Genomic DNA, 26,477 nt, shown 5'->3' on the forward strand with positions numbered 1-26,477 from the left:
AAAAAAAAGAAAAGAAAAATACAGCAGTGTTTAAATAGCATTAATATGAATTATGTGGTAAATAAAAAAATAATATAACATGAATTTAGGCATATTTACAGATACGCTATTGTGATTCATTGTCTGCTAGAAAGTTGACATGAACTGCCATTCACAACCCCTTTTACTTCCACATCTACAACCACTGAACAGGAAATCTTTGGTTTTGTATCCAGTATAGGCCTACCAGATAAATCATGAACTTATTTGCTGCCACCATTAAATAACCACAGACCTAGAATGAGAAATACATACCTTATTTACAGTAAGGTAAAGGAATGAATGTTTTTAATTATCATTTACATAATCAATACAATACATGATCAAAGTTGTAAAATAGAATAATGGGGTACAAAACCACACTATATATATTATAATACCGCCAAATTTTACACTTCTAAATTGAAAAATGCTACCATATATCTCTAAGAGATAAACAACACGGGTTTGTTTTGAAATATATTTGGCCAAAAAACATTTAAAGGCAAATATAGCAACTTATTATGATGCCACTTTAAGTGATGTCCTCGACATTTCCTTCCACCAATGCGGCTATGAAACATATGCTATTGATCGTATGTAAACGTAATTATCAATGAGGAGTGTAAATAACGTCGAATGAACCTTTCATTTGTTTTCATCAAGGCAAGTTAGCATCTTTAGTTTGCAAAAGAACAATCAGCAAAGCAGTAACAGCAACAAGAACACAAAAATAAAACGTTTTTCATGAGAAATGCGAATAATGCAAACATCTCAGTGTCTTTTTGTTTACCGTTTAGGAAGTTCCACTTTACAGAAAGGAGAGGCTTTTCAGTAATACTTTGAACAGTAAAAAAACTATGAATTTATAAAACAATACAATGAGCATCTTTATATTTGTTTGTTTACGTTACTTGTATATAAAAAATAAAAATAAAAAATGTAAATAAAGAAAATTACACCATGCTGTTTCAGAGGCAAAAAGCTAATCGGTTCCAGTCCATACTTTTCCAATGTGCTTCAGTTTGTAGGTCCGCAGCCACGAGGTCAGCAAAAGTGATTGGTCTTACACCAGAGAGCCGGCCTGGTTTTGCGCTGGCACCATAATGGGTACCCCTCCCATGCGGGAGATATTTGCCGCAGTTACAGTGGTGGGCAGCACTGGCGGACGGGGAATCTGAGGCTGGGCAGAGGCTGTCCGGGGCACTGAGGTGTGATGGGAGCCTCCATTGGTGCTGGGGGGTCCAAATGTCCCACGGGGCAGGGTGGGGTTGGTGTTGTAGCCCGGCAACGAGCGCTCCAAGTTGGCGTCTGCCGAAGGCTGTGCGCGGTAGGCGGCTATGCTGCCCGTGGCCGTGGTGATGGATGCGGTGTCAGAGTGAGGGTAATGGTGATGATTGTGCGGGTCTCGTGGGTAAGAGCTGGTTTGAATGGAGGACAGGGTGCCGTTTTTAGAGATGATGTCAGATCCAGTGCCACTCTTGGCCCATGAGACGCGTTTGGGCGCCTGAGCATCTTCCCTGTAACACACAAAAACACTTAGTGTCTACACAAGTTATCATCATGTTCTTGGACGGTGTTTTTACTCGTATGTCCCTGTTGTGTGGGAGGGTTTATGTGTCGGCACGTGTGTTTGTGTTCTTCTCGTTCTCCACACTCAGAGAGTGACAGGTGTGGTTGAATATACTAGCGGGTTGGAGTGGGTGGCGGATATAAGCAGAGTGAGGATATCTTCCTTTGTGTGAAGCAGAAGAAAGAAATTCATACAGGTTTGGAACAACTTGAGTAAATGATGACAAAATTGAACTACGCTCATTGAGGGGAGTTGAATTGTTAAAACGGCATAAACTGGTAATTGTATTGAATCAAGTAAAAGCATTACTTTTAAGGGAGCTAACTTCGTAGGGAGTGGGGTGCACATTTATTTTACAATGCATTTACTCCTGTTTATAGCTAATAGGTAGGTAAAAACATGTTTTTTTTTTATTTAGCTTATTGCTTTTATTTAGGAAAGACGCATAACCCAAGTTATTTTGGCCTGTTTTGTTTTTTTGTTATTGTTCCTTTTTTTTGTCTATAATAAACTTCTACTTTTTGCTGCATTCAATTGCTTGTTGTGATTGTTTGTGGGAGGGGAAGACTTTAATATGTAACATCAATCAATAAATCTTAATTATCTTACTTGATTTCATTGGCCAAATCCTCCTCTGTCTCTTTCCGTCTTGTCCACATGAAGAAGAGGAAGAGAATGATCAGAATGAGAGCCACAATACAACCAACCGTAACACCAGCGATCATCCCAGCATTAGTTGCTGCACAAAAAGAACAGGTACAGTTAATGAAAGACAGAATAAACAAATACATTGCCATTCAAAAGTTTGGGGTCAATACGATTTTTTTTAAAATGTTTTTGAAAGAAGTCTTTTATGGTCTTTTGTAATTTAACTTAAATTGTTATTCAAAAATACAGTAATACTGTGAGATATTATTACGATTTAAAATAACTGTTTTCTATTGTATTGTTTTCTATTGTATTTTTACTGTTTTACATAAAATGTAATTTATTCCTGAGATGGCAAAGCTGAATTTTCAGTCTTTGTGTCACACAATCCTTCAGAAATGATTATAATATGCTGATTTGGTGCGCAAGAAACATTGTTCAATCTAATTATTGTCAATGTTGAAAACAGTCATGCTACTGTAACGAACATAGACCAGTAAGAGCAGTGCGTGTAAACCTCACTCCCCTGGCCTCAAGAGGAGCGCTAGCGGCTGCAGTCTTTAGCGTCCTTGTTAGCGCGCCCGCCTAAGAGAATCCGGTTCGAATCCCGCTCGCCGCAGGTTGAGTAGGACCGCCGGTTACATTTGGTGCCGTTGACAATGGATGGGAGTGAGGTTGATCTCATGAGGCTGTTGGTCTTTAACGCTAAAGACCCCTTGTTAGCGTGTCAGCCTATCACGCTGGTAACCCAGGTTCAAATCCCGATTGAAGTGGGTCGAGTAGGACCGGTTACACTACTTAACGTTTTAGTGGAAGCTGTAACACATTTCTTTAATGAACAGAAAGTTAATGACATTTTAATGTAAATGTATTTACTGTCACTTTTGATTGATCAATTTAATGCTGAATAGAAGTTCCCCAAAACAATTGACCCCACACTTTTGAACGAGTTTATGTAATGACCAAACAGCAGTACATACATGTGATGACCTCCAGGTTGATGTAACAAGTCTCCTCTCCTGCAGAGTTGGATGAAGTGCACACGTATTTTCCTGACATATTACTGCTCAGATTGTTCAGTTTTAAAGTTCCTGCCGTTTCATCTACAACAACACAACAGTGTGAGGTTAAAGTCAGACATGCATATTTACAAAAATAAATTATCCAGAGATCGCGTAACAGTAACCGATAAAGTCCTGCCAGCTGAATGGCAGGAATGTTTATCCAAGATATCCAAGGATTTTATTCCAGTGCCTCGAGAATTATATAATTATGGTCATGTTTAGGTTTAATCTCAGCCCAAACTGTTTCCCCATCATGCTTAAATGATTAGTTTAGCCAAAAATGAAAATATTGAAATGATTTATCCAAGGATAAACCATTGTGTTCCTCCAAGGAACACAAAAGGAGATATTTTGAGTAATATAATTGGTCTTTTTTTTCACTGAAGCCTTCATAGTATCATAAAAGTGGTCAATGACCTGTGTGCTGTATTGCAAAGTCATGCGATAGTCATGTGACAAACCAACCAAAATAAAGTGAATATTCATGAATAACCTTATCTCCAAGTGAGCTGTTAACCGTTGCGAATGGATCCCGAGTCATGTAGATGACTTAGTATACATTTATGGTGTTTTTTTTGTTAGTGACTGGGACATTCCGCAAAAAAAAAGAAAAAAAGAAAAAGAAAAAGGATTTTAGGGATTTTTCCTTTTTGGGGAAACATGTTGAAATGTGAAACTGCCTAGTAAAGTGACACAATATGCTATTAGAAAGAAGATTGAAATTAATACATTATGTAAACATATTCTTGTGTCTTACATAGATAGACTTACTTAGTGCGGGAGAGAAAAAGACTTCTGAGGTAGGGCTCGTCTTGGTCCACTTGTATTTGGGGGCCGGTTTACCATCATTAGAGTTACAGGCCAGAGTGATGTTTCCTTTAAGAACAGGCTTTTCTTTAACTTGACACGCCGGCACTGAGGGAGGAACTGAAAGAGACATGATGTGATGTTAAATCATTGTTTAGATGCTCTTTCTGTGAAAAGCTGCACTTACAGAATTAAGTGTTTGAAAAAAAGAATATGTGGCCTGTGTCACAGAACACATTTGAAAGAGGATTAGGGGATGATGCGCATGTTTGTGCATCTGGCATGTGCATAGGCTTGTGCGTTTTATGACTTTGCATGTGTGCGCCACAGTGTGGCAGCAAGCACTCACCTTTAACATTAAGGATTAGCTCTTCGGTGGATCCTGTGGCCCCGGGGATCATGACCTGGCATATGTACTTCCCTGAGTCCGATGCTTTGGTGTTGTTAATGAACAGGGATATGTTGGTGTCGGGCATTTGACGGACAAAACCAACTCGACCTGCAAACTGGGAAGTGCTATGACTTAACTCTCCACCGACGTATGAGATGATCTAGAGAAAGACAAAGAGGTGGTTGGGAGGGATCATAATTACAATTGAGGAATGAATAGTTGATAACAATTCTGAGAATCTTTCACAATATGTACAGTATGTATTAATATATAAATGACATGAAATGCATTTAATCTAATGTTTTTTTTTCCAATGTTTTTTAAACATTATGCTCACAAAGGCATTTATTTGGTCAAAAATACAGTAACGGCAATATTGTGAAATATAACTTTTGTATTTGAAAATATTACGAATTTATTATTTTCTTGTGATGACAAACTTAAATTTTCACCATCATTACTCCAGTCTTCAGTGTCACATGATCCTTCAGAAATCATTCTAATATGCTGATTTGCTCAAGAAACATTTCTTATAAATAAATATACAATAATATAAATTATATACACACACAAAAGACAGTTCTATTACTAATGTCAAAAAAACTAAAAATGTTGCAAAAACAAAAACACAAAAACTACTTGGGCAAAAGGCAGTAAATTTCAAAACCACTGTGCAAAAGTACAATTAAAATATTGAGTGACGTAAGATCATTAATCTTTTAGAGGCAGAGACAGAATTTCTCAGTGGACAGGTCTAAAAGATTCATAACTGAATAACCCTTCAGTGAGCAGAGTTAATCTCAACTGAAGAAAACGCAGGATAGAGGATTTTACAATCTGCAGATAATACGGTTTCTTACTCTGTAATGAGATGCCATGTAATCCAAAATGAAAGAGAATTGCTGCCAAGAGTGGAAATTTCAATCTCAATATTATACTAGCTCTTAAAATAAGATGACCTGAACTTAATCAAAGGCAATATGAGTTGTAGTCTGCTGTGATGACCCACATTACTTCCTGTAGTTTCAGTTAACACAAAGGACAAAGTGATTCTGCGATGACAGTGTGATATGAGCATCCATTCAAAATTATTCAACTGAATCAAAAATATATATATATTATAAAGTGTATCATTTTTAAGAGCTTCTGACAATTTTATTTTTTAAAATCGGTCCACAATAATTTCCCATAAAGTCTCAACCATTTATAATCCCAATCACAACATGCACAGATGGTGCTAAACTTTTTGGCATCTGCACAAAAACTAAGGAATGATCCCACTCATAATACCATACCATTTCGAAATCTAATTTGGACGGACATAACATTATCAGATTTCATTATAAATCTTTGCTGAATCCTCTCGCCGTACTGCACTGGAAACATGTTCACACGAGTACTTGAGTGTGTATGATAATGAGGAGCAGGATTTATTCTGTGTGCACTCTTGACCTCTAGAACTCAAGAGTCTGAGTGACCACAGACATTACATTCCATCAGCTGCATATCATGTTACGTTCTTAACTACTCCAAAAGAATCCATCTACAACACAATATTTTTTTTATATAAAACTATGAAATCTGATTAAAAACAGCCAATGTGCACATGGCCTAAGATACTGAGCTCATTACATTACTCAGCAACCACAAACAACATATTTAATGAACTAGTAATGGGCAAAAGTGATGTCCAGAGGGGACATTTTTGTTTTTGGGGACAAGGTATTTATCTGACAAAATTATTAGGCAAAAAAGTCAAATTACACCTACAAGTTATATTTTACTATCGGAATAAAATGCATTAAAAAAAAAAAGCTCACAGGAAAAATCATATATTGACTATTCAGTTATTATTATTGGTGGTTATCTCTCGTCTTTGCATGAGTTCATAATTTCTCTGTAACAGTCTGGCCAAAAATTAAGTTCGCATATATTTAGTTTCGTTGCGTTATCACAAATCAAAACAATTGACTCCTAGCACAACTATGCAATATGCTCACAAAATCTAACAAATCTGTGATAATATTTGAGTAAAGGGTGAAGATGTCAGTTTTCCAAGGCTGAATATCACTTTTGTTCCATACGGTTTCATAATAAAATCATAACAAAGACTTCCCTAGCAAGTACTGATATATGATATAGTATTGATATACTACATTGTTCATTAAATATTATAGTCTTTTATAATAATACATTGTCTCTCATTTATTCTAAAAAAAAGATCTTAAGAAATCCATCAATAATAATAACCTTATAATTATTACCCTAATAAGCATTAATTGTTTATTAGTAACTAAAGCACATTATATGGGCAAAAATAGTAACTTAACTCATGTTATTATTACTACTACTATTCTCTGTACAACTGACTACTTGTTGTCTTAGTCTACTGTATTCAGTCATTGCACTAACTCAGATGTTTTATAATCCTACTTGCCTAATTTTGGCAATGTTATATTATTATTTTATATGTTGTTAATAATGTTTTAGTAATAATGTTTATTATTACTTATTTTTTCATTATTATTTCTTATGTTCTTATTTGACCAACTATTTATTTGCATTTAATTCACAGTCTCAGCTGACCAGGTTGACCAAGATTCAGTATATTCTGTATGTAACTATGTATCGTGAATAAATTCTTGAATGAATCTATAAATTATCCCTTATTTTAGGAAAAGTGATAAATAACATGTCCATGTATTTTAACATCAAGATTTAAGTTTTAGTTTTTTATAATTTTTTAAGTCACCATTTAAAAATAAAAAAAATCACTTCAGTGGTTCTGCAGTGTGACAATTTGATTTGTATTACGTACTAATATTGCATGCAGTCTCTTAATTAATATGACTAACATAAAAAAAATGTGTATACCAAAAAAAATCATCTTAAAAAAGAAACATTTTTAGAAGAAGTTTTACATATCACACTGCAGGACACTGCTGTCACTGCCAACTCATACAAAGAAAAGCAACATATAGCAAAAAATAGTCACCATTTCTGTGCTGGTGGACATGTAGTTCCAGACGACCGTGTTCTTCTGTATCTCAGCACCAGTGAAAGAAGCCTGCAGCACTACCATCTTCCCTTGGATCACTTCTACGTTTTTATAAGGCAGCACAAGTTGGGCCAGGTCACCTGGAAAGAAAAAAACAGAAAGCAAAAATCGATTAACAATCTGCGAAACACAAAATACTGACACTCAACCTAGTTGACAGACCACATGTCCAGATGCACTCCTTTGAAACTCCAACAAAAGCTCGGAAACATCCAGGAGTGACTTACACTCCCCCAAGTGGAGGTAAACCAGCTGAATCCAGCTGTCTTGGTTGTCCGTCTGTTCCGCCAGCTTGGCCAGGACTCTTCAGCTCAGCTCCCGTAGAAACAGACACTCTCCACACACAGACACTCATAAAAGAGAATCTAAAATCCTCTTGTCATTTAGGACTTTAGATGAAAGTCCACAAACGGGTGACGCAAACTGCAGAGCATCTTATTTTAGGCTTATGTGTAGGCTGTCTCGAATTCCCCTCCCTTAAGTGTAAAACCACTAATCCTCAACGAGAATCCTGTGTGTGCTCGTCTCTCTAACATTTCCTTCTGCTTTACGTTTGCGTGCTGGTCTTTAGCCCGATTACAAACTAGCAACGATAGAGAGTGTAATTTCTTCCATTGACCCTCTCCAAATAAAGCCGTCGCTTAGCGTTCAATTCAGAAATTTAGCATATGGTACAGGATCAAAAATTGAATCGCATTATAAAATGTATAAAGGAATTAATCTGCTTTCATGGAAAATCTTGATCAACATTTCATTTTATAGGTCAAAAGGGGAAAACAGATTTCTGGCCATGCCAGTCCACCTCCCTCTGTCATTTCAGGGCAGTGAACTGGATACAACTACTGTGAATCACTTTTCAAATTAAAATATTTATAAGCAAACATACAGAGAGGACAGACAACAAGATGTGTGCTGCTGATTATCAAGACAAATAACACGCATTTTTGGTGTAGAATCTCATAGACCAGACACTTCAACAGTAATGTATATTACATATTTTTGATGAATATTCATTTCTTTCAAACACACATTTAATAAAGTCAATTAGAGTTTATTATTTCCGATCAACAAGATTTAAGCAAGAACACTAGCACTTTGAATTGACAATTTACAATGTTCATTCACAATAGCGCAAATTTCTAGTACAATTTCCATAATCTGAATGCTAGGATGCACATACTAAGCATTTTAAGCCCTAAGCAGCTTAGAAGAAATGCTTAAAGAAAGAGATAATTTCTTTCGATTATTTTTTTCCATGAAAGAATTTGACCTGAAACTGTATTACGGTCTAGATACCAACAGAGGGCAGCAAATACTATTCAATAAATTCACTCAGTTTTAATTCAACAATACTTGAATTGTTTAGCAAAGAATAAATAAATAAAATGAATTTATAAATATTAATAGAAAATAATATTAAATATAATAAATAAACTAAGTTATAAATAAGGACAAAGACCAACATAATAATATGGTGTTTCTTGCACTTCACTACTAAAATCCTCTATTCAGGAATATGACAGATACAATGACTCAAGCAGTCAATCTATGTGTTCTGTGAGTACCAAAGCAGATCTTCTGAATCATTAGATGCATTAACCAGCATTCCCAAGTCTTCTCTTCATCTCTAGATCTCTCTACTAAAGCCTGAATAAGAGATTAAACAAGTAGTTCAGTAGTGTTAGCATCAACATCTCTCATTAATCTGTTCACAAGAGAGAGAAACACTCCCAAAAGTGCTCTGAGTCTCTCAGATCCACATAAGGATCTTAGCAGTGTTTAAATGATCCTACTAAACTCAGTGATTGGAAGAACAACCTCAAACAAACATGAAGACCTTTACATGCCACAGAAGGAACGCGTCAGTACTGTGGATGTGATGTCACACGGGAGAGTTTAGTGCGCAAACCAACAACCAACTCAAGTCAATGTCCACTACTAGTTGTTAGTCATTTTAACAATGATGAATGACTCCTCTGGGAGACGTTTTAAGAGATTTTTCTGTTTTACTTGACAGAGGGACAAAAGGCCTATTTCCTGACTCTTCGAGCATTTCAGCATCTTCTGATTTAGCACTTAATGACAAGACATTCCAGCACTGTCCCATTCCCATCAGCCTAATGAGCCTGCAAATGATTTCTGCCATTATAGTCCTCAAAATCTGTGTATACAAATGTTTTGCTGATGCAAATGTGCTTTTGTTTGCCTTGTTGTGATTGTGAACCCCAGAAAGTTTGAAGGAAAGACCTAGGGACAGGTATGGACAATGAGAAGAACATGCAGAAAGAGAAAGTCAAATATTGAATGTGGACTTTTAATTTTTGGAAGTTCTCTTTATAATGCAGGGAAGCTCTGTAAAGAGAAGAAGAGTGTTATAAATCAGTCATTCCCACGGGTCTGATCTGAATAATATATATGTAATCGAGTGGCATGAAGTCAGAATGGAGATGGAAAGATCTAGATGTGTCTTGAATTAATCTCACTCCTGCCACACAGCTGGGGAGGTGATGAGGTGTCATCAACCAAAAACTCAACCAGGAAGTCTGAGACACCAGTAATGCCCACTAAACATTGGAACGGTTAACACACATAAGGTTGTACATTAAAATGTAGCATTAACGTGATATTGTGCATTTTGTTGTAGCTGATAAAAACAGTGCTGTTTTATACATAGGTTTCTTGTATACAAACAATACCGGATGCGCGCGCATCGAAGAGGCAAGACCGCTATATGTTATGCCGAGTTCTGTAAAAGAACATTGTAATTAACGTAGATTTCGCATTGTTTGTAAATTCTTGTTGACTCAATAATAAACTGCAATTTCAGAGTTGGATCTGTTTGCTTGTGTTTCATTTGCATATTAATATAACATTATGTAAAACGTTAGTTACTTGACTAGAATGAAATTGTCCAACTAAGTTTGCGAATCATAAAAACCTGACATACCCTATGCATTTAGGCTAGTTTACAGCACAACAGCTCCGCGTCATCTCTGCTTCTGCTAGATATAGCCGTAAAGAGTGTTGCTTTCTGCCTCTTAGATGCGCGCGCATCTGTGTGATGACGTTGCACAGAAACCCGTGTATAAATATCGACTTGTCCTGCATTTTTTAATTAAGCAAAACCGATTATGTAAAATGTCATTAAGACATTAAATAACTATTCAACTAAAATGGCAGAGCATACACACACACATACATACATATATACACCATTCAAAAGTTTGAGGTCAGAAAGATTTTTTTTTTTAAAGAAATACATAATTTTATAAGTACAATATAAGAAAATATTCTAGGCTACATAATACATTTTTCAAACGTCTTGTGAAGAAATAATCAGTATGGGTATTATCACCTTATTTCAGTGTCAAATTTTTTTTTTTTTTCACAAACCACGCATAAACATCATTATCTCAAAACTACAAACTTCTATATACATGCTGCTGATATACTATTGTAGCAGAGTTTGTGCTGAATACAGTGTAATAAGACTTTAGCCATGAAAATGTCACAAGTAACAGAAATAAGCGCAAATGTCAGAGCATGTCAGAACACCTCCAGGGCCCAGAAAACACCTCAGACCCCAGAGGGTTAATAAATTGATCAATTGACAGTAAAGACTTCTTCACGGTTACAAAAAAAATATATTTTTAATTAATGCCGTTCTTTTGAACTTCCAATTCATCAAAGAAACCTGAAAAAAAAAGTATCCCAGTTTCCATAAAAATATTTCGCAGAACAGCTGTTTTCAACATTGATAATACCAAATAACATTGGTTACGGATACGGATGTATTAAATAGATCACCAAATCAGCAGATTAGAATGATTTCTGAAAGGTCATGTGACACTGAAGACTGGTGTAATGATGCTGAAAATTCAGCTTTGATATCACAGGAATGAATCATATGCTGTTATTTTGAATAATAATAATATTACTGTTTGTACAGTTTTTTTTATCAAATAAATGCAGCCTCGCTGGGCATAAAATACCTCTTTAAAAACATTTAAAAAAATGTCCCAAAATGTTGTACAGCAGTATGCATAAATTAACAAATAAAATAAAATATGTATTTAATCTACCAACTCACTTTGGTTATATTGAGACTATATAGAGAAATATGAATACAATTTCCCTGAGACTCTCAACAAATGTGACTGCTTGTAGTTTTTTCTGTGATACACAAGTCCTGGGTTATTTATAATCATTTCTGCACTGTACCTGTTTAACATCAGCTGAGCCTAAATTTTCAATATGGAACATTTAGCTGCTCCTGAGATGTGTGTGTATATATATATATATATATATATATATATATATATATATAAAAACTACATTTCTGAGATAACCCCATTATTCATTAAGTGCTGCGCTGACGGTAATGTGCTTTGCAAAACCAAAGTCAAACAATGGGTTTAATATCCTTCATCGTCTAAGAATAACTAATCCAAACCGACTTTAATGCCATCTTAATTTTAAACCCCTCCCCTCCAACAATCTGTCATATAGGGACACTTTTCACGAGTCCTGCCCTACATTATTGTATCAATGAACAATGTTTTACTCTGAAACAGGTCACATTATGAACATTATTAAAGTCATGTTGACTTGGAATCATGGATGAAGTGATTCACAAAGACATGAACACGGCGGTTCGAGCACAACAGAATAGTTTGTTCCCATGCGTACGCTTATGTGCATGACTGAGAGGTTGATGCTTTTAATTGCAGGAAGAGTGCACATTTTCCTATTTATTTTTCAAAGGTTGGCACAAGGCTCTGATAAAGAGTCCGGGAAAAGCCTTTGATGCATCTGACAGTTTGCGTGGATGCAGAGCATTAGGCGGAGACCATAACTTCCTGTCTTAAGTCTATCTATGCTGCAAAGTTAACGTTAAAGCATTCCTGCCCTGGGTCTCCAGTCAGATCTGAGACCGAAGGCCTTTGCATGCAAGACAAGTTAACACCCAAAATTATTATAGATGCTCTGACTAAAATCAGTCAACTGAAAATGACAAATCTAATCTCAACTAAAGCCTTGATGCGATCAACCAGAGAACTGATATCTGGGGTGGAGACGTACACAAGTACACTGCAGATCTGAGAGATTGACTGATGGCTTTCTTCATGCTACTGATAAAACTTTTATGAAGTGGTTTCGTAATGTGGTAGGGAGGATTTTATTTGTGAGGCTTCAGGGCAAATCTCCATCTGAGGGACAGAATTTTAAAATACTGACAAAAGGATACACGCTATTAGCAGTTTGAAATCGTCTTTTTTCACAATGAACAGAGACAAGCGTTTAAACTATTAGATTATTTCCGTAATATAGAAAAATGGCCCAATTAGAAGATATAATAATTAATGCTATTGATGGTCTGCAGAGTGGAAAACATCTACAGTAGGCGGTGTAACTCTCTAGGGGTTTTGCAAGTTTTTTTAAAACTAATATTTGATTATCGTTCCATTTAAAAAAAAAGTAGAGCAATGCTGTAAAGCCCTTGAAGCAATGGCATGAAGCCCTTTTGTGGTCACGTGACAATAAAACCATTAAACGTTTTACTTGGTTGGTTGCACACATTTTCATAAAACAGCTAAATTAAGATATTGGCACATGTGTGTAGAATTTACAAAGACTTCTTCTTTTTAAAGCTTGAACATCCTCATTTGTCATTGACTCATGTATAGAGACGCCAGGCAAGGTTGTCCTCTGACACACTCCTTATCTTACAAGAAAAGTCTTATTCCCTTGACTAAATTCAACTCTCTTCCTCTTTCTCTACTGGTATTTCTCTTTCCAATCTCTTCTACTCTCTCTATCTCGCAGTAATTACAGACGATGCTCGAGAGCGGAGAGCATCAGTTCTATCAGTTCTAACTGTGACACTGTTTGGTTCATTTGAGAAATATGTGTAAGCCATTAGTTTAATTGCAGAAGTAAGATTGCGTGTTATCCACAACATCTGTGTGTGTGTGTGTGTGTGGGGGGGGGGGGGCATGTAAGAGAGAGCCGTGAGGGTGGATGTGCCGATGAAAAGGATTGCGATTGACTTTAGTGCAGCTGAGCGGCTCAAGGTTAATTGAAGCGGTAATGAGGGTGCAGAGAGAAATCTGATTCATGTGGATAGTGAAAAATGGACAGGCAGAGACTAGAAGTCTGACTTCATATAGATAACTGAAAAAATGCCTTCTACAAGTCAGAATAGGCGAGAAATGGAGCGGCAAAGAACCTGCCAGAAACATGTCTTGGTCATATTTCAGCCCAAAAAACATTAATTTTTTTCCAAATTATTTAATTGGCAACGAGCCATTTCCCCCTAAAAATTATGCATTGTTATGGAAATTTTACTTTTTAATGAGTTCTTTTACTTTTATATGGGTACAACTTTTATTAACGTTGAAGATTAATTTTTACTCATGAGCATTTAAAGGAAAATAATCATATAAGCAAAAAGCACATTATTAAAGATATAAAACCAAGCTTTTAGAAATGTATAAAGTTAGGACAAACTTTCAGGAACGAAATGTTCTCTGAGTCATGTGAAGGCTGACAATATGTGTGTGCGCAGTTTCGATCAGCAGTTGAGATCTGTAGCTAAAAGCAGGACACTTTTTGCTGACATAACAAGTTGTTCTGTCTGATATGAAATAATGTTGGACATGAGATCATGAGCACATGAGACCATGAGCTAAGAAGTCTGGGTTTAAGGTAACAAAGGTTTTTTACACAGGATGTGTTAGGGTATATAACATTGGCGAAAGGGACTAGCCTTTGCCTTCTCATGTCAGATGCTCTCTGCGTGAGAATGCCATGGGCCTTCTCATATCAGACGCTGTCTGTGTGGGAACGTCTTATTTCATGCATGAAATAAAATACTTTGTTTAAACTTTTGAGAATCGACTTTGTCTCCTTCATCCAGGTTATTGAATATTGATAATTTCCACAACAGCATGTATATATGTACGTACATACAGAATATAATTGTTTTTTGGGGGAGGGATGTGCTTACAAATAAATTTTGAAATATAATAAAAAAAAATATTTAAATAATATTTACTTATATTTTACTTAAAATATAATAAAGATATAGTATATGTCACATGTATTTATACATTTATGTAGTTTAATACATATCGTTGAAGTATGAAACATCATTGTAATGTTTGGTATACTGCCTTTATGCTGATTTAAATCAAAACAAATTATTGTAGTTTAATCATAAATTTAAACAATGATTGTATGTATTGTAATCATTGTTATTTAAAACAACAATGATACAGTGTAAAAAAAAAAAAAAACAGTTAACAGCAGCCCTAAAAAAATAATTCTTCATGAAATATATTTCACCTGTATATGGTGAAATGTGACCAGGACATGTTTTCATGGGATTCACCCAAGAATTCATACATATGCTGATCTGAAACTAGTTTAGCTTGTTTTTTAAACTAGCTGTTGCATCTTGGGTGAGAAATACTGCTGACATATAAGGGCAACACTAGAAGTGAAGTCTTAAGTCCAGTGTATTCCTGTTTCCTTCTTTCCTGTTTCCTGTGCATTGTGTTAAAACAGGGATACAGGAAAGAGAGCTGGGCCAGATAAGACAAAGACTGGGACACACTCCAACAGCACATAAAGTATGTACTGTAAGGTCACACACACACAAACACACACCTGCGTCCCCATCTAAGATCCTGAAATAACTTCAATATGAGCCCTTGTGACTCCTCCTGCTTCAATGGCTGTGCTCAGGATGCTCCTCTGGCCCAGATCTGATCAGTTCAACATACTGACTGACAGCTGGGAGTCAAATCTGTACAATACCACGAGATGGCAGGTGATGGAATCTGTCCAGGAGACAGTGGATTAACATGATGAATTGTGCTGGGATTACCCTGTGTTTTACAGGAGTCGCAAAATGTGATCATCTGTGAAGCACAAACCTCATGCCTTTAATCTGATTCAGACGCCATCTATCAGCTCTGTTTAATGCTGTATTAATCTAACCTCTGTGTGTCATAATGAGAGATGAGAAACCCAGTACTGACAGCTGAAATGAGAATGTTAATGTACAGTATTAATTGACACCTGAAAGGACACAGTGGTGCTTTACATTAAATTGATTGAAATGACCACAGGACACTTTAAATAGATTAAAATCAACAGTAGAATTTACGTTACAAAAAAAATCTATTTAAAAGAAATGCTGTTCTTTTTAACCTTTTATTAATCTTTTATTAATCGCAGTTTTCACAAAAAAATATTAACTGTTTTCAACATTGATAATAGTTTTCACAAAAATATTAAAGGTTTCCAACACTTATAATAATAAGAAATGTTTCTTGAGCACAAATCAGCATATTAGAAGGAGTTCTGAAGTATCATGTGACACCGAAGACTGAAATTCATCTTTGTCATCAAAGAAATAAACTGCATTTTAAAATATATTAAAATAGAAAACCGTCATTTTGAATTGTAATATTTCACAATATAAATGTTTTACTTTTTTATCAAAGAAATGCATGCAATGTGAGCATAAGATACTTCTTTTTAAAAAACAAAGCAAAACAAAAAACTTTTGAACACTATTTTCTTACATTTATATACATTTCATGTTACGTCTGACAACTGATAAATGATTAGATGATGGCAAATGTAATCTAAATGTAACAACAGGGAAATGGGAATACACACAAAAAAAGTGACGAATAAATCAATGACGATGCAACGCCTGTGTGTACGTCTCCTGAAATACAGCAAGCAAAGTATGCCAAAATATGCCCATCTTGCATGAGTAAAATTAAGAAAAATTACTAATTTGATGATTAAGCCACATGCTGAGGATGAATCTTCAAAAACTAATTACCCAACTGTGAAGACAACGTAATTACCATAGAGCTCCGGTCCTCTAAATCATATGGAAAATAGTGCAGATAAATCATTGAGACCAAGGCCTTATCTCTATGCTCTGCAGAGCTAGTGTGATTCTTTCTATCAGTAAAGAGATACGGCTCACTCTTGAATGGATGAAGTTTATTGGACTGATTTTGAGGAGCATTACGGACTCTTCGATTAAGACTTGCATTTCAAGGCGGCTCTTCAAATGTCAGACGCTTGACCACAGCAGTAGATAAAGGTTCTCTGGTAGGCAGAGTGAGACATTAATCTTAATTTGACATGAGAACCGATAAAACTAATGTTTGTTGAGCTGAATAAAGAATCACTCGGTCTAAATACAATCAGAAAGGAAAACATACAGCTTTCTTTATGCCCCCTTTTCAGTCCTTTATCTCCATAACACTAAAACAAAGTAGCCACAGTGCTACTTCAAAATTATTTTTATATATAGCTGAAAATGTCAGTTTTGAGCCAAAAAATATTTGCACTAAACTTAGCAGCACCACCAGACCGGCCGAGCATTATGGGGGATGGATTACATTACACTCTCGGAAGACTTAACGTTCCCACGGTGTCACATCAGTTTAGCGATTCTGTCGCAAAAAATACATACGGCCTTGATCCGCCACTGCAACCCCAGAGTTAAACCTGTCTTAAAATCACACAAGGCCATTACTGATGGGTAAAGCACATGATATGGGAGGCTAAAAGGCCAAAAATAATTAGCATGAGCAGGAACAGCAGGTCACGATGTTGTGTTTGGCCGTAATTAATCTCTGTTTTGTGTTTCTGCATTAGAGGAGTTCTGATTAACCTGAGGATCAACAGAAACAAACAGAAGCGGAAAGGATGTGGATCCTGTGGCACGTCTCGGCACACAGACGCACACACGCACGCATGCACATCCTGGGGCCGGTCACGTTTCCTTCTGCTGAGGTCGGGTCTGTGATCAAACTCTCAAGCTGTGTATGGAACAGCACATCCACAGCGTGAATGCTGGTGTGTGTGGTGCCCGCTTGAATAGAGAGAAAAATAGCCAATGAGAATAGAGCAAAACTATTTCATTTGAAAACAACGAGTTATGAAAACACAGTCCCTGGGAGAACAGTGACGAGCGGTTTATGGAAAAAATAACAATTTACAGAGTGTCACCACCCTTGACAAAACTCCTGCAGGGACAATTTCAGCAGATAAAACTCCCAAAGTCTCAGCAAAAAACAACAACAAAAGAAAACAATCACAATAGATAATGCGGCTATTCAAAAGGAAAATCCCCCCAAAAACGTAATGTCTATGGACCAGCAAATAAACTTATGGTTAAATAGCATAAATGAGAAGCACAAACACACTTATATACATATATGTGTATACACATGTTTTATGTTTATTAAAGGGTCAGTTCACCCAAAAATTAAAATTACCCAATGATTTACTCACCCTCAAACCACCCTAGGTGTATATGACATTCTTCTTTCAGACGAATACAATCAGAGTTATGTATAAAAATATCAAAAGGGGGGGTCGCAAAGTGCATCCATTCCATACATGATACAAGTAATCCACATGGCTCTGGGGGGTTAATAAAGAGAAATGTAAATTTTTAAGGAGAAATGTCGGAGGAGCTTGAGTTTGTTGCCCAACCCTGTTTGTTTGAACCGCGAGAGGCGTCTAAACTTACGACACTCCTACGTCACTCTTACTCGTGGCGCAAGTCGACTTGCGTAGTATGCGTACAGCCGTCTGCCAGAAGCTAGTTATTTTAGTCGATAAAGTTTTAAATATGGATATTTTTCTTACATGAACACATTGTTTCACTTCAGAAGGCCTTTATTAACCCCTCAGAGCCATGTGGATTACTTGTATCCTGTATGGATGCACTTTGATGGACTTCAAAACAAAAACGACCATTCACTGCCATTATAAAGCTTGGAAGAGCCAGGGCATGTTTTTATTGTTTTTATATAACTCTGATTTTATTCGTCTGAAAGAAGAATGTCATATATACACCTAGGATGACTTGAGGAGGGTAAGTAAATCATGTGGTAAATTTCATTTTTGGGTGAACTATCCCTTTAAATGCACATTATATTAAAATATAGCCTAACCTATAGTCATGGGGTAGGTATTCGGCTAAAAATAACCAGCAATATTCCTTTTAATGTCCAACTGAAAGGAGCGACTCAATTTGAAACAGCAGGAAGACTTATTTCACATCTTTTATATCAGTTATTGCCTCACTAATGTACCTGATGTCATAAAAAGCCAGCTTTAGTTCACAGCTGATGCCATAGAGGTGTAACAGCAGTGATGTCATCTTTATTTCATGTCACTGACAGGTGGTCTGACTCTAAATGTAATATTTTCCATCAAGCTGCTCATGGGTTAATCATGATCTAGACACCCACGACCCAGATAAAGCTTAACCACAGCTATGGGCTTGATATTCATAATGCGTAACAAATCTCATTAGAGGCCTGCTGATCTAGGATCATATTTGTGATGTTTATACCAGTTCAGGTGATTGCATTATGACACCGGGATGTTACCTGTGTCATAATCCTTTTAGTTGTGTTGCCAGAGAAATTTGATCCAGGCCATGGGCTCGAGGGGAGCCTTTATTGAGATAAATACGCCTCTCGATCAGGGGATTTTGCTCATCAAGAGTTACCCAGCAGGTTTTGAATATGACACTCAGTCAGCGCTGATCTCATAAAAGCAAATTCAAAGCAAAAACCAAATCCAGCCCTGACTTCAAAGTGTTTTTCAAAATAATTCCTGACATTGACTGAAATCTGTGTTCCCCAGCAGAGACGTAACAAATCCAGATTTTCAAATAACTGACTTCAAGGATTCTCAGACAGGTCTATTTATATATAGCCTAATAATAATAATAATAATAATTAAATATAAGAAGATAAATTATATATAAGAAGAAAAGGATAAATGTAAATTAAAAAATAAATACAAATTAAAAAGATGAATACATAATATAACATACAAATTAAATGCAAAATAAAAATAAATAGATCAATTACATATTTTAGTACGGCTGCTCGATTATCGCAACAAACAATCAAGATTATTTAACATGATCATTGGTGGAAGATATGATCAAAGATATTATATGATGGGAGATATTACTTAATGATATGAGTCATTTTATATGTCAGTAAAATTTAAATCTCACAATTATCAATACTTCAGCAAAAACTAATACTAGGTTAATGTAGGAAAAAGTCCTCAAAACAGTTACAGAAGACAAGTAAACAGTCAGCAATACAATAAAAACAAAGAAACTAAATTACAAACAAAACCAACAAAAAAATACAACAGAACAAAATGACAAATTAAATAAACAGTGCTTTAGGTTTTTCAGGAAGGTATTCAGATAAGTAATAGCCTAATCAAATGTAAAATAACACTACACATTAAGGCGAGACACTACAGGTGAATAGGGTACAATTTTTAAATAATAGATATCACCATGAAACTTCCTCAGTTGATTACTTACACAAGTTCATAAAAAAAATATATTACAAGTTTTTGAAATTTGTATGTTTAATTATGCAAATTAGGTATTATCTAATTAAATATGCACACTTTTGCATATATTTTCGGTAGATAGATCTGGACATATGATAAAGCCAGGTGCAAAATTCTTTTTTCATTTTGTTTACACACAAGATGAAAAAAGATGTTCAGAGGGATTTCAGAATATATGCTTTCATTACCTAGGAAATCAAAATATACTGTCCATAGCCTTAAAAAATCGATTTTCGCCATATTTTTTGGATTAAAATGTCCCATAAATCAGGCCAGGAATGATTTATTAACAAATCCCTCTGAACATATCTTCAGAATACTGCTAAGTGTATAACTGGAAAATTTGGTGTACATGGGTGCTACATAGGCTGAGATGTTTCTACTGGAGGATGACAAAAAACCCATTTTGAGAAAAAGGCATTTAAAGATTTGTAATGTAAAAAATCATACTTTTTTAGTAGAAACAACTATTTACTGACACAATATCTTATAAAATAATTAGCAACAACAATACAAACCACCTTAATCACATCAAAACTTATAAACACAGCATTTATGGCCTTTAACTGAGCAGGAAAACAGTCAAAAACACACATCTGAATGTCAGAGTGCGTCACGTGATGCATCTGAACCAATCACGTTGTCAGAAATTGACATCAGCCAATGAGATTTCGCTTTTAGGGTTAAATGCCCATTTTACTTTCACGATTGGTTGCTGATTAAAAGGAAATGACCATATTTGGATCCGACAGCATTGTACAGAAGAGAGAGAGCTTTCCAGACGTGTGCGTGATTAAAGGAAGAACACAGAGATCGCGGAGCAGCGCGTTGATTTAGAACGCCAATTTTTGTTGAATTTCGGAGAAATCTACAGACGCAATTAGACAAAGTGTAGTAAAATAAAGACCTAAATGTGTATTTTGGACTTTTTTTCACCACAAGTCTGAAAGAAGACATGTTATTGAAGACAAATAGGCCAAAATCTCAAAATTGACCAGTGAAAAAAAAACGATGTTTTTGCCTGCCGTGTCTCGCCTTAAATAAAAATAAACTAATCCTTAATAAAACTACAGTTTATTCATTCAAGAGCAGTGAGTGATTTTATCTTTGTCTTTTGTTGTTTGATTAACAACATTGACTGCATCAGATTTATTAGGCTGCTGTCACTTTAAGAGCTAATGCATAGATCCAATTTACTGTTAAACACGTGCTCTTTCTCAGTGTTTACATTCACTTAAGACATAACCGACTGTGTTTACGAGGATACTTACCAAAACGGCATTTCGTCATATTTGTGTGTAGGCTATTTGACCGTTTAGGCGCGTATCTAAAGCCCACAGTATACTTTGCTTATGCTCGTTCCGCCCCGTCTCGGAGCGTGCGCATAGGAGGCCTCCTAGGAAACAGTATCTCTTTCGCAGCTTAATACACTTTTAATTAACACAGGTTTAATAATCAAGCACGTCCCGCAGTTTAGCAACAGTAGACTGCATTTTATAACACTCACTTATTTCGCGGATTTGGTTGTTAAGTTTTGGCTTTTGGGGAGGAACGAAAGCACACCACTGTGAAGAAAAGGAATATGCACGGGACGTAATGCGGTTGCTGCACATGTCGATTATCTTGTTTTCATAATCGTTGGAAGCCAAAATCGAAAAGGAAAAATCAATTACGATTAATCGCACAGGCCTAGTTTTTAGACCTCACTGCTAACCCCCTCCCCTCCAAGTACTAGCCTACTTCCACTCTTCAGGCAAACGCATCAGCAAGCTGGATGGTTGCATCTCAGTGTGATTTTTGTCAAGAGCTGTCTGGTGCAAGGATTCAATAGAAAAGCTATTTGCACTTGAGTGCAGTCTGACCTTGAGAAGATATGAGTTCAAAACAAGAAATGGCCAGACACAGCGGTCCACCAGGACCATCTAAGCATTTACCTGCCTCCCATTGAGAGTGAGTGCTAAGAGAGGGTGGACCGGTGTAGTACACACTGCTGAAGGCACAGAAATGCAGCAGAACATGCCTCACGGTTGCACCTCGGCATGTCATCTCCTTCACGCCTCCACACAGCAAGTCACTTTGCAATTCTCATTTGGGGTAACTGCATGAGATTGCGTGTTTGTTCACTGGACCGACGATTAACTCTGACTCGTCTTGGCTATTGGATTTGACCATTATTGCTGAATTTATGAGTGTTTGGTCAACATTTTCTTCAATTCCCTGTGTAAATATTGACTATAATAAGGTGTTTGTGCCGCAGGGAGAAAGTAGTAGATTGTGAAGCATACCCAGAAATTACATGTGAGGTTGGATCATGTTCAGTTTATGCAAATATAGTTATTAAATGGAAACAAGGAAAAGATCAAAAATGAACAGAGTTTATAGGCATATAAATGCTTATCGGCCTTCAACTACGGCTGTTTCTCATAATGACACAGATGATAGAATCTAAAGCTTTTCAGATGAAGGTGTGACATATAAACTAATTACTCAATCTTTGAATTAAGAAGATGGCAAGATAAGCCAAAAAGCTTACAGCTGACTGTTCAGGGTTAATGATCTGTCTGATCTAGGAATCCCAACGGGCAGTCCGTTCCAGAAATCCCTCTCACACCCCAAACACATGCACTAAAACATAAGCAGGGTCCAAAATTAACCACACACCTGCCTATTGAGAGTGAATAGAAATATATAGATAATCCTTACCGTCAAAACTGCATATTGTATTAATATAATATACTATGCTACATTACACACCAGCTACATTCTACAGCCATCAGTGACATTTACATTTATGCATTTGGCAGACGCTTTTATCCATTTTAAGCGACTTATTTAAGCGACATACATTGCATTTCAAGATACACATTTACATTCTTATCAGTTTTTGATTCCCTGGGAATCAAACCCATGACCTTGGTGTTGCAAGCGCCAACGCTCTACTGTTTGAGCTACTGAATGGAATTAATTTATCTACTGTACCAGAATAGCAAATGAGTGGGAACGCAAACATTCTTCTGCTGCCCACATTACGCATGTAGCCCAAAATCAAACCACGACAGATCAACAAACGCCTCTCAAATAAAATAAAAAACTACTTAAGTGCCATTTTAAAATACCCTTCATATTCAAAATGTACACATTTGTATGGAAAAGTCAAATCAGCGTTTTTGAAATCCTGTATGAGTGAAAAGGATGTGGCTTTCAACAACTATTGATACTGAATAATTTATAGCGATGGACAACAGATAATTAATCAGATGATATTTGGTCATTTTGACATTATTCTATTAGAAAAAATAGGATCACTTAGCTGATTAACAGAAGCGTTAGTTCCAAAAATTACTGACAGTCTTATCAATTGGAAAACATATTTTGAATGAATTTTCTTCATATCTTTTCGTTAGCCAACATTATATAACTTTTAACATAATTATGACCAGAGAAATTGAGGAATGGAATGTTGGAACGAATGGAGCCCATAAGTTTTGTAACTCAATACATATTTAAGGATCAATTCTTTCGACAGAACGTGAAGCTGGTTTCTGATCTGCTCTGACAGACAAGCGTCACTGAGCGCCACCATCTGTCTTCAAAATCCGCCAGTCCGAAATCTAGACACCCCTAATAGACTGACCTCGAAGAAATGACACATTGTCTTTGTGATCTTGCAGAACCGTAAAAAGGGAGTATACCTTCAATAGGTTTTTTGTGTTTTGTTTAAGATGATTAACGGGAGGTGAGATAAGTCTATGAACGTCCTACCACCTCAATCTCCCTCACAACACCCTCCTTTTGCACTTTCTGAGATTGGGCTGGGCTGGTCTTCTCTAGCGGTGTCTAAGCCTCGTCTCTCTCCTTTAATCTTCTCACGGCTCAAAGCGGTCTTTAGATGTGAGCAGCTCTACAGTCAATCCAAGCTCTCAAAGCAATAGAAGTGAGATACCTTAGGCAAAACCTTCACAAATATCTGAGATTACCACCACGTAGGCAATGACCAGACAAATGGTCAAGCAATTTAGTAATCTGAAACAGAGCAGACAGAATTAGCAATGAACAAGTGTCTCAAGAAGCTAGGCTAGTTAGGTTAATAAGATCAGAGTTGTAAGATCTTCAAGCCATGTTGAATGAAGAGCAAAAGCTTCACTTGTTATTTCTATGAACGGATGATCTCCCAGGACGCAATCAAAGAATATTTTCCTGCAATAGTAATGTCTGTTTTTGCCATCTCTGCACCTACAGAGCGCATTCAATGTGTGTCTGCAAAACGACACTCTGTTGTAGCGCATCCCGAGGGACAATAAACAATAGCGTCTGCTACTGAATACCAACAAAGCGTTCCTTTACAAGCCTCTTTTTCAGCAGGGGTCTATTTTCAGGAAGGATGGGTGGAGGCCTGGGTAACAGAGTCACATTTCCCTTTAAACTTTGGAGATAAGATTGCAGAGCCTCCAAACAGTGACCGTGATAATCTGCTGTGACTTCTTCCCAATTGGAAATCTTATTCTACAAAACAGGCTTGGAAAATCGTTTGAATTCCAGAATGACTTACTGAAAACTATTTTCATATAAAACCCACGATCAAAGTCATTTTACACATACCACCGCTGGGAAAGTCAACTTTTAAACCACAATCGTTCAGACTGACAGCGTTTTCTTGTTGGAGAAGTTTGCACATCTCAGGTTCAGTCACTGCAGTGATGTCTGGATTACTCAGAGGACAGCGAAATGTATTTATTTATTTGGTGGCGTTATCGAGGTGATCAGGGAACAGTGGAATTGCCTGGTGAGGGAATGCTGGAGCTTATCAGGGAGTGCCAGGCAGTCGAAGAGGAAGTGGAGAGTCAGAAAAAGGAAAGGCCTAAATGCTGTCTCTTCCTTAATTTATTGCTCTCTCTCCCCACCTCTCCCTCTTTCTCCCACCCTCATTCTACTTTTCCATTTTTCCTTCCTGTAGCCTATTTCAAAAGAAAACACTAAGATAATATGTTATTTTGCAAAGAACGTTAAAGAGAACCGTTTTCCACACAACTACAAGATATAAACCCCTTTTCCTCAGAATAAAAGGGCTTCAATGTAATACAAGACTTTAAAAGAGATATTTTAGCCATTACAGACCATTTCAACATTGGTTTAAGAAAGTGACATCTTTTGTTTGTTCCTTGGACGTTTACGGTTAGTTGTCGAGTCCATTCAAAACATTGGTGGGAGGCGCTTGATGCACAGGCGGATTGTATGTGAATGTTGGATGTGAGAGGAAAATCTGTTCATTCCAAAGGGTTCACATACTTTTTCTTGCCACTGTGTGTGTGTGCGTGCGTGCGTGCGTGCACATATTTAGCATAAATTTAGCATATGTTGTCATTAATCAGGTTTCTGCAAATGTTTCCCTTACCTTCAAGGACCTATAATCTATATGTTCTATTCTTAAGTGCTCTTTGTCTGACTGGCTTGGAAAAGTCAATGTCTTCCACTGGTTTTGGATCAATCTAAAAACAAAGTGGGTTTGTATGTTTACTAATCTGCAAGTATCTACTTTTGTCTAAAGGGATTAATACAGGGTTATTAACCTAACAAAACCTAGCAACAAACCTAAGCACACACATTTTGAAACGTATGAAATTAGTTTACTAGCATACAGTTAGAAATGTAATTTACTATTTGCATGCAGTAGCTAACCCAGCCATGCAAATGCAATGTAAACTAATAACCTTTCCGGGCACCTTAGCGACAAACCATAATGACTTGCTTCAGCTTCACCAAAAACAAGACAAATATCGTCCACATATTTTGATCAAATGTTTCCAACCTTTCTGCTAAGAAAGTTATTGTTAACCATCCAGACTGCGACATGCTTTTACCGCATCTCTTACGGTATCAACCAGGTAAGGATAGTCATCTGGATACGATACTACAGGTAAACAAACGTTTAATGTTCTGTGTGAAAAGTTTGCGTCTCGAAAGTAATTCCACATCATTATTTTCAGTATTTGTAAATACCTTAACTGTTCCATTTATGTTAGACTCGAAGTACGCGCTTGGTTTGTCACATCTCTGATTTAAAAAATGCCGCTACCGGAAATGCTTCAGGACCAGACATGCATTCCAACATGTGTGTTAATGCTTACGTTCTTGAAATGGTCTAGCTATATGGACTAAGAACAAACTCTAAAACTCTCCACAAGGCATTAGTATTTGAAAATACCTATACTATGCGGATACGAAAATCTGTGGGTCACCAGCAGACAACTGTATAGGCCAGGGCATTTGTAAAAAAAAAAAAAAAAAACACATCAATTATACATCTATGTTATTTTGGGTTATTTGTGAGACACCTTCGACCACAAAATTAAAATTAAAAATGCAGTTTCACTATGGAGAACCACATAGGCCACCCAGTATTAAATTGGTTTCCTATGGCTTTTTAATTACATATGAGACATTTACACAGAGATTTAAGCATTATGATATAACACAGATTCT

At 36.5% G+C, this 26,477-nt stretch overlaps 1 protein-coding gene across 2 annotated transcripts in view; it reads right to left on the reverse strand.

The window, feature by feature from the left end:
* The window catches only part of esama (endothelial cell adhesion molecule a), a 38,787-nt gene continuing 12,310 nt past the window's right edge, over positions 1-26,477 (reverse strand). Inside the window, exons 1-7 of one of the 2 annotated variants that reach the window (XM_079599719.1) lie at positions 7,787-8,257; positions 7,497-7,639; positions 4,460-4,661; positions 4,075-4,230; positions 3,220-3,342; positions 2,201-2,330; positions 1-1,538 (exon numbers count right to left, since the gene is read on the reverse strand). In XM_079599719.1, the coding sequence (XP_079455845.1) occupies positions 1,085-1,538; positions 2,201-2,330; positions 3,220-3,342; positions 4,075-4,230; positions 4,460-4,661; positions 7,497-7,583 (1,152 nt within the window). In that variant the 5' untranslated portion in view covers positions 7,584-7,639; positions 7,787-8,257 and the 3' untranslated portion in view covers positions 1-1,084. Of the gene's footprint in view, positions 1,539-2,200; positions 2,331-3,219; positions 3,343-4,074; positions 4,231-4,459; positions 4,662-7,496; positions 7,640-7,786; positions 8,258-26,477 lie in introns of those variants that run through there. The other variant, XM_079599718.1, reaches the window with a different exon arrangement.

Source organism: Phoxinus phoxinus, assembly GCF_949152265.1.
Source record: "Phoxinus phoxinus genome assembly, chromosome: 23".
NCBI classification, from domain to species: Eukaryota; Metazoa; Chordata; class Actinopteri; order Cypriniformes; family Leuciscidae; genus Phoxinus; species Phoxinus phoxinus.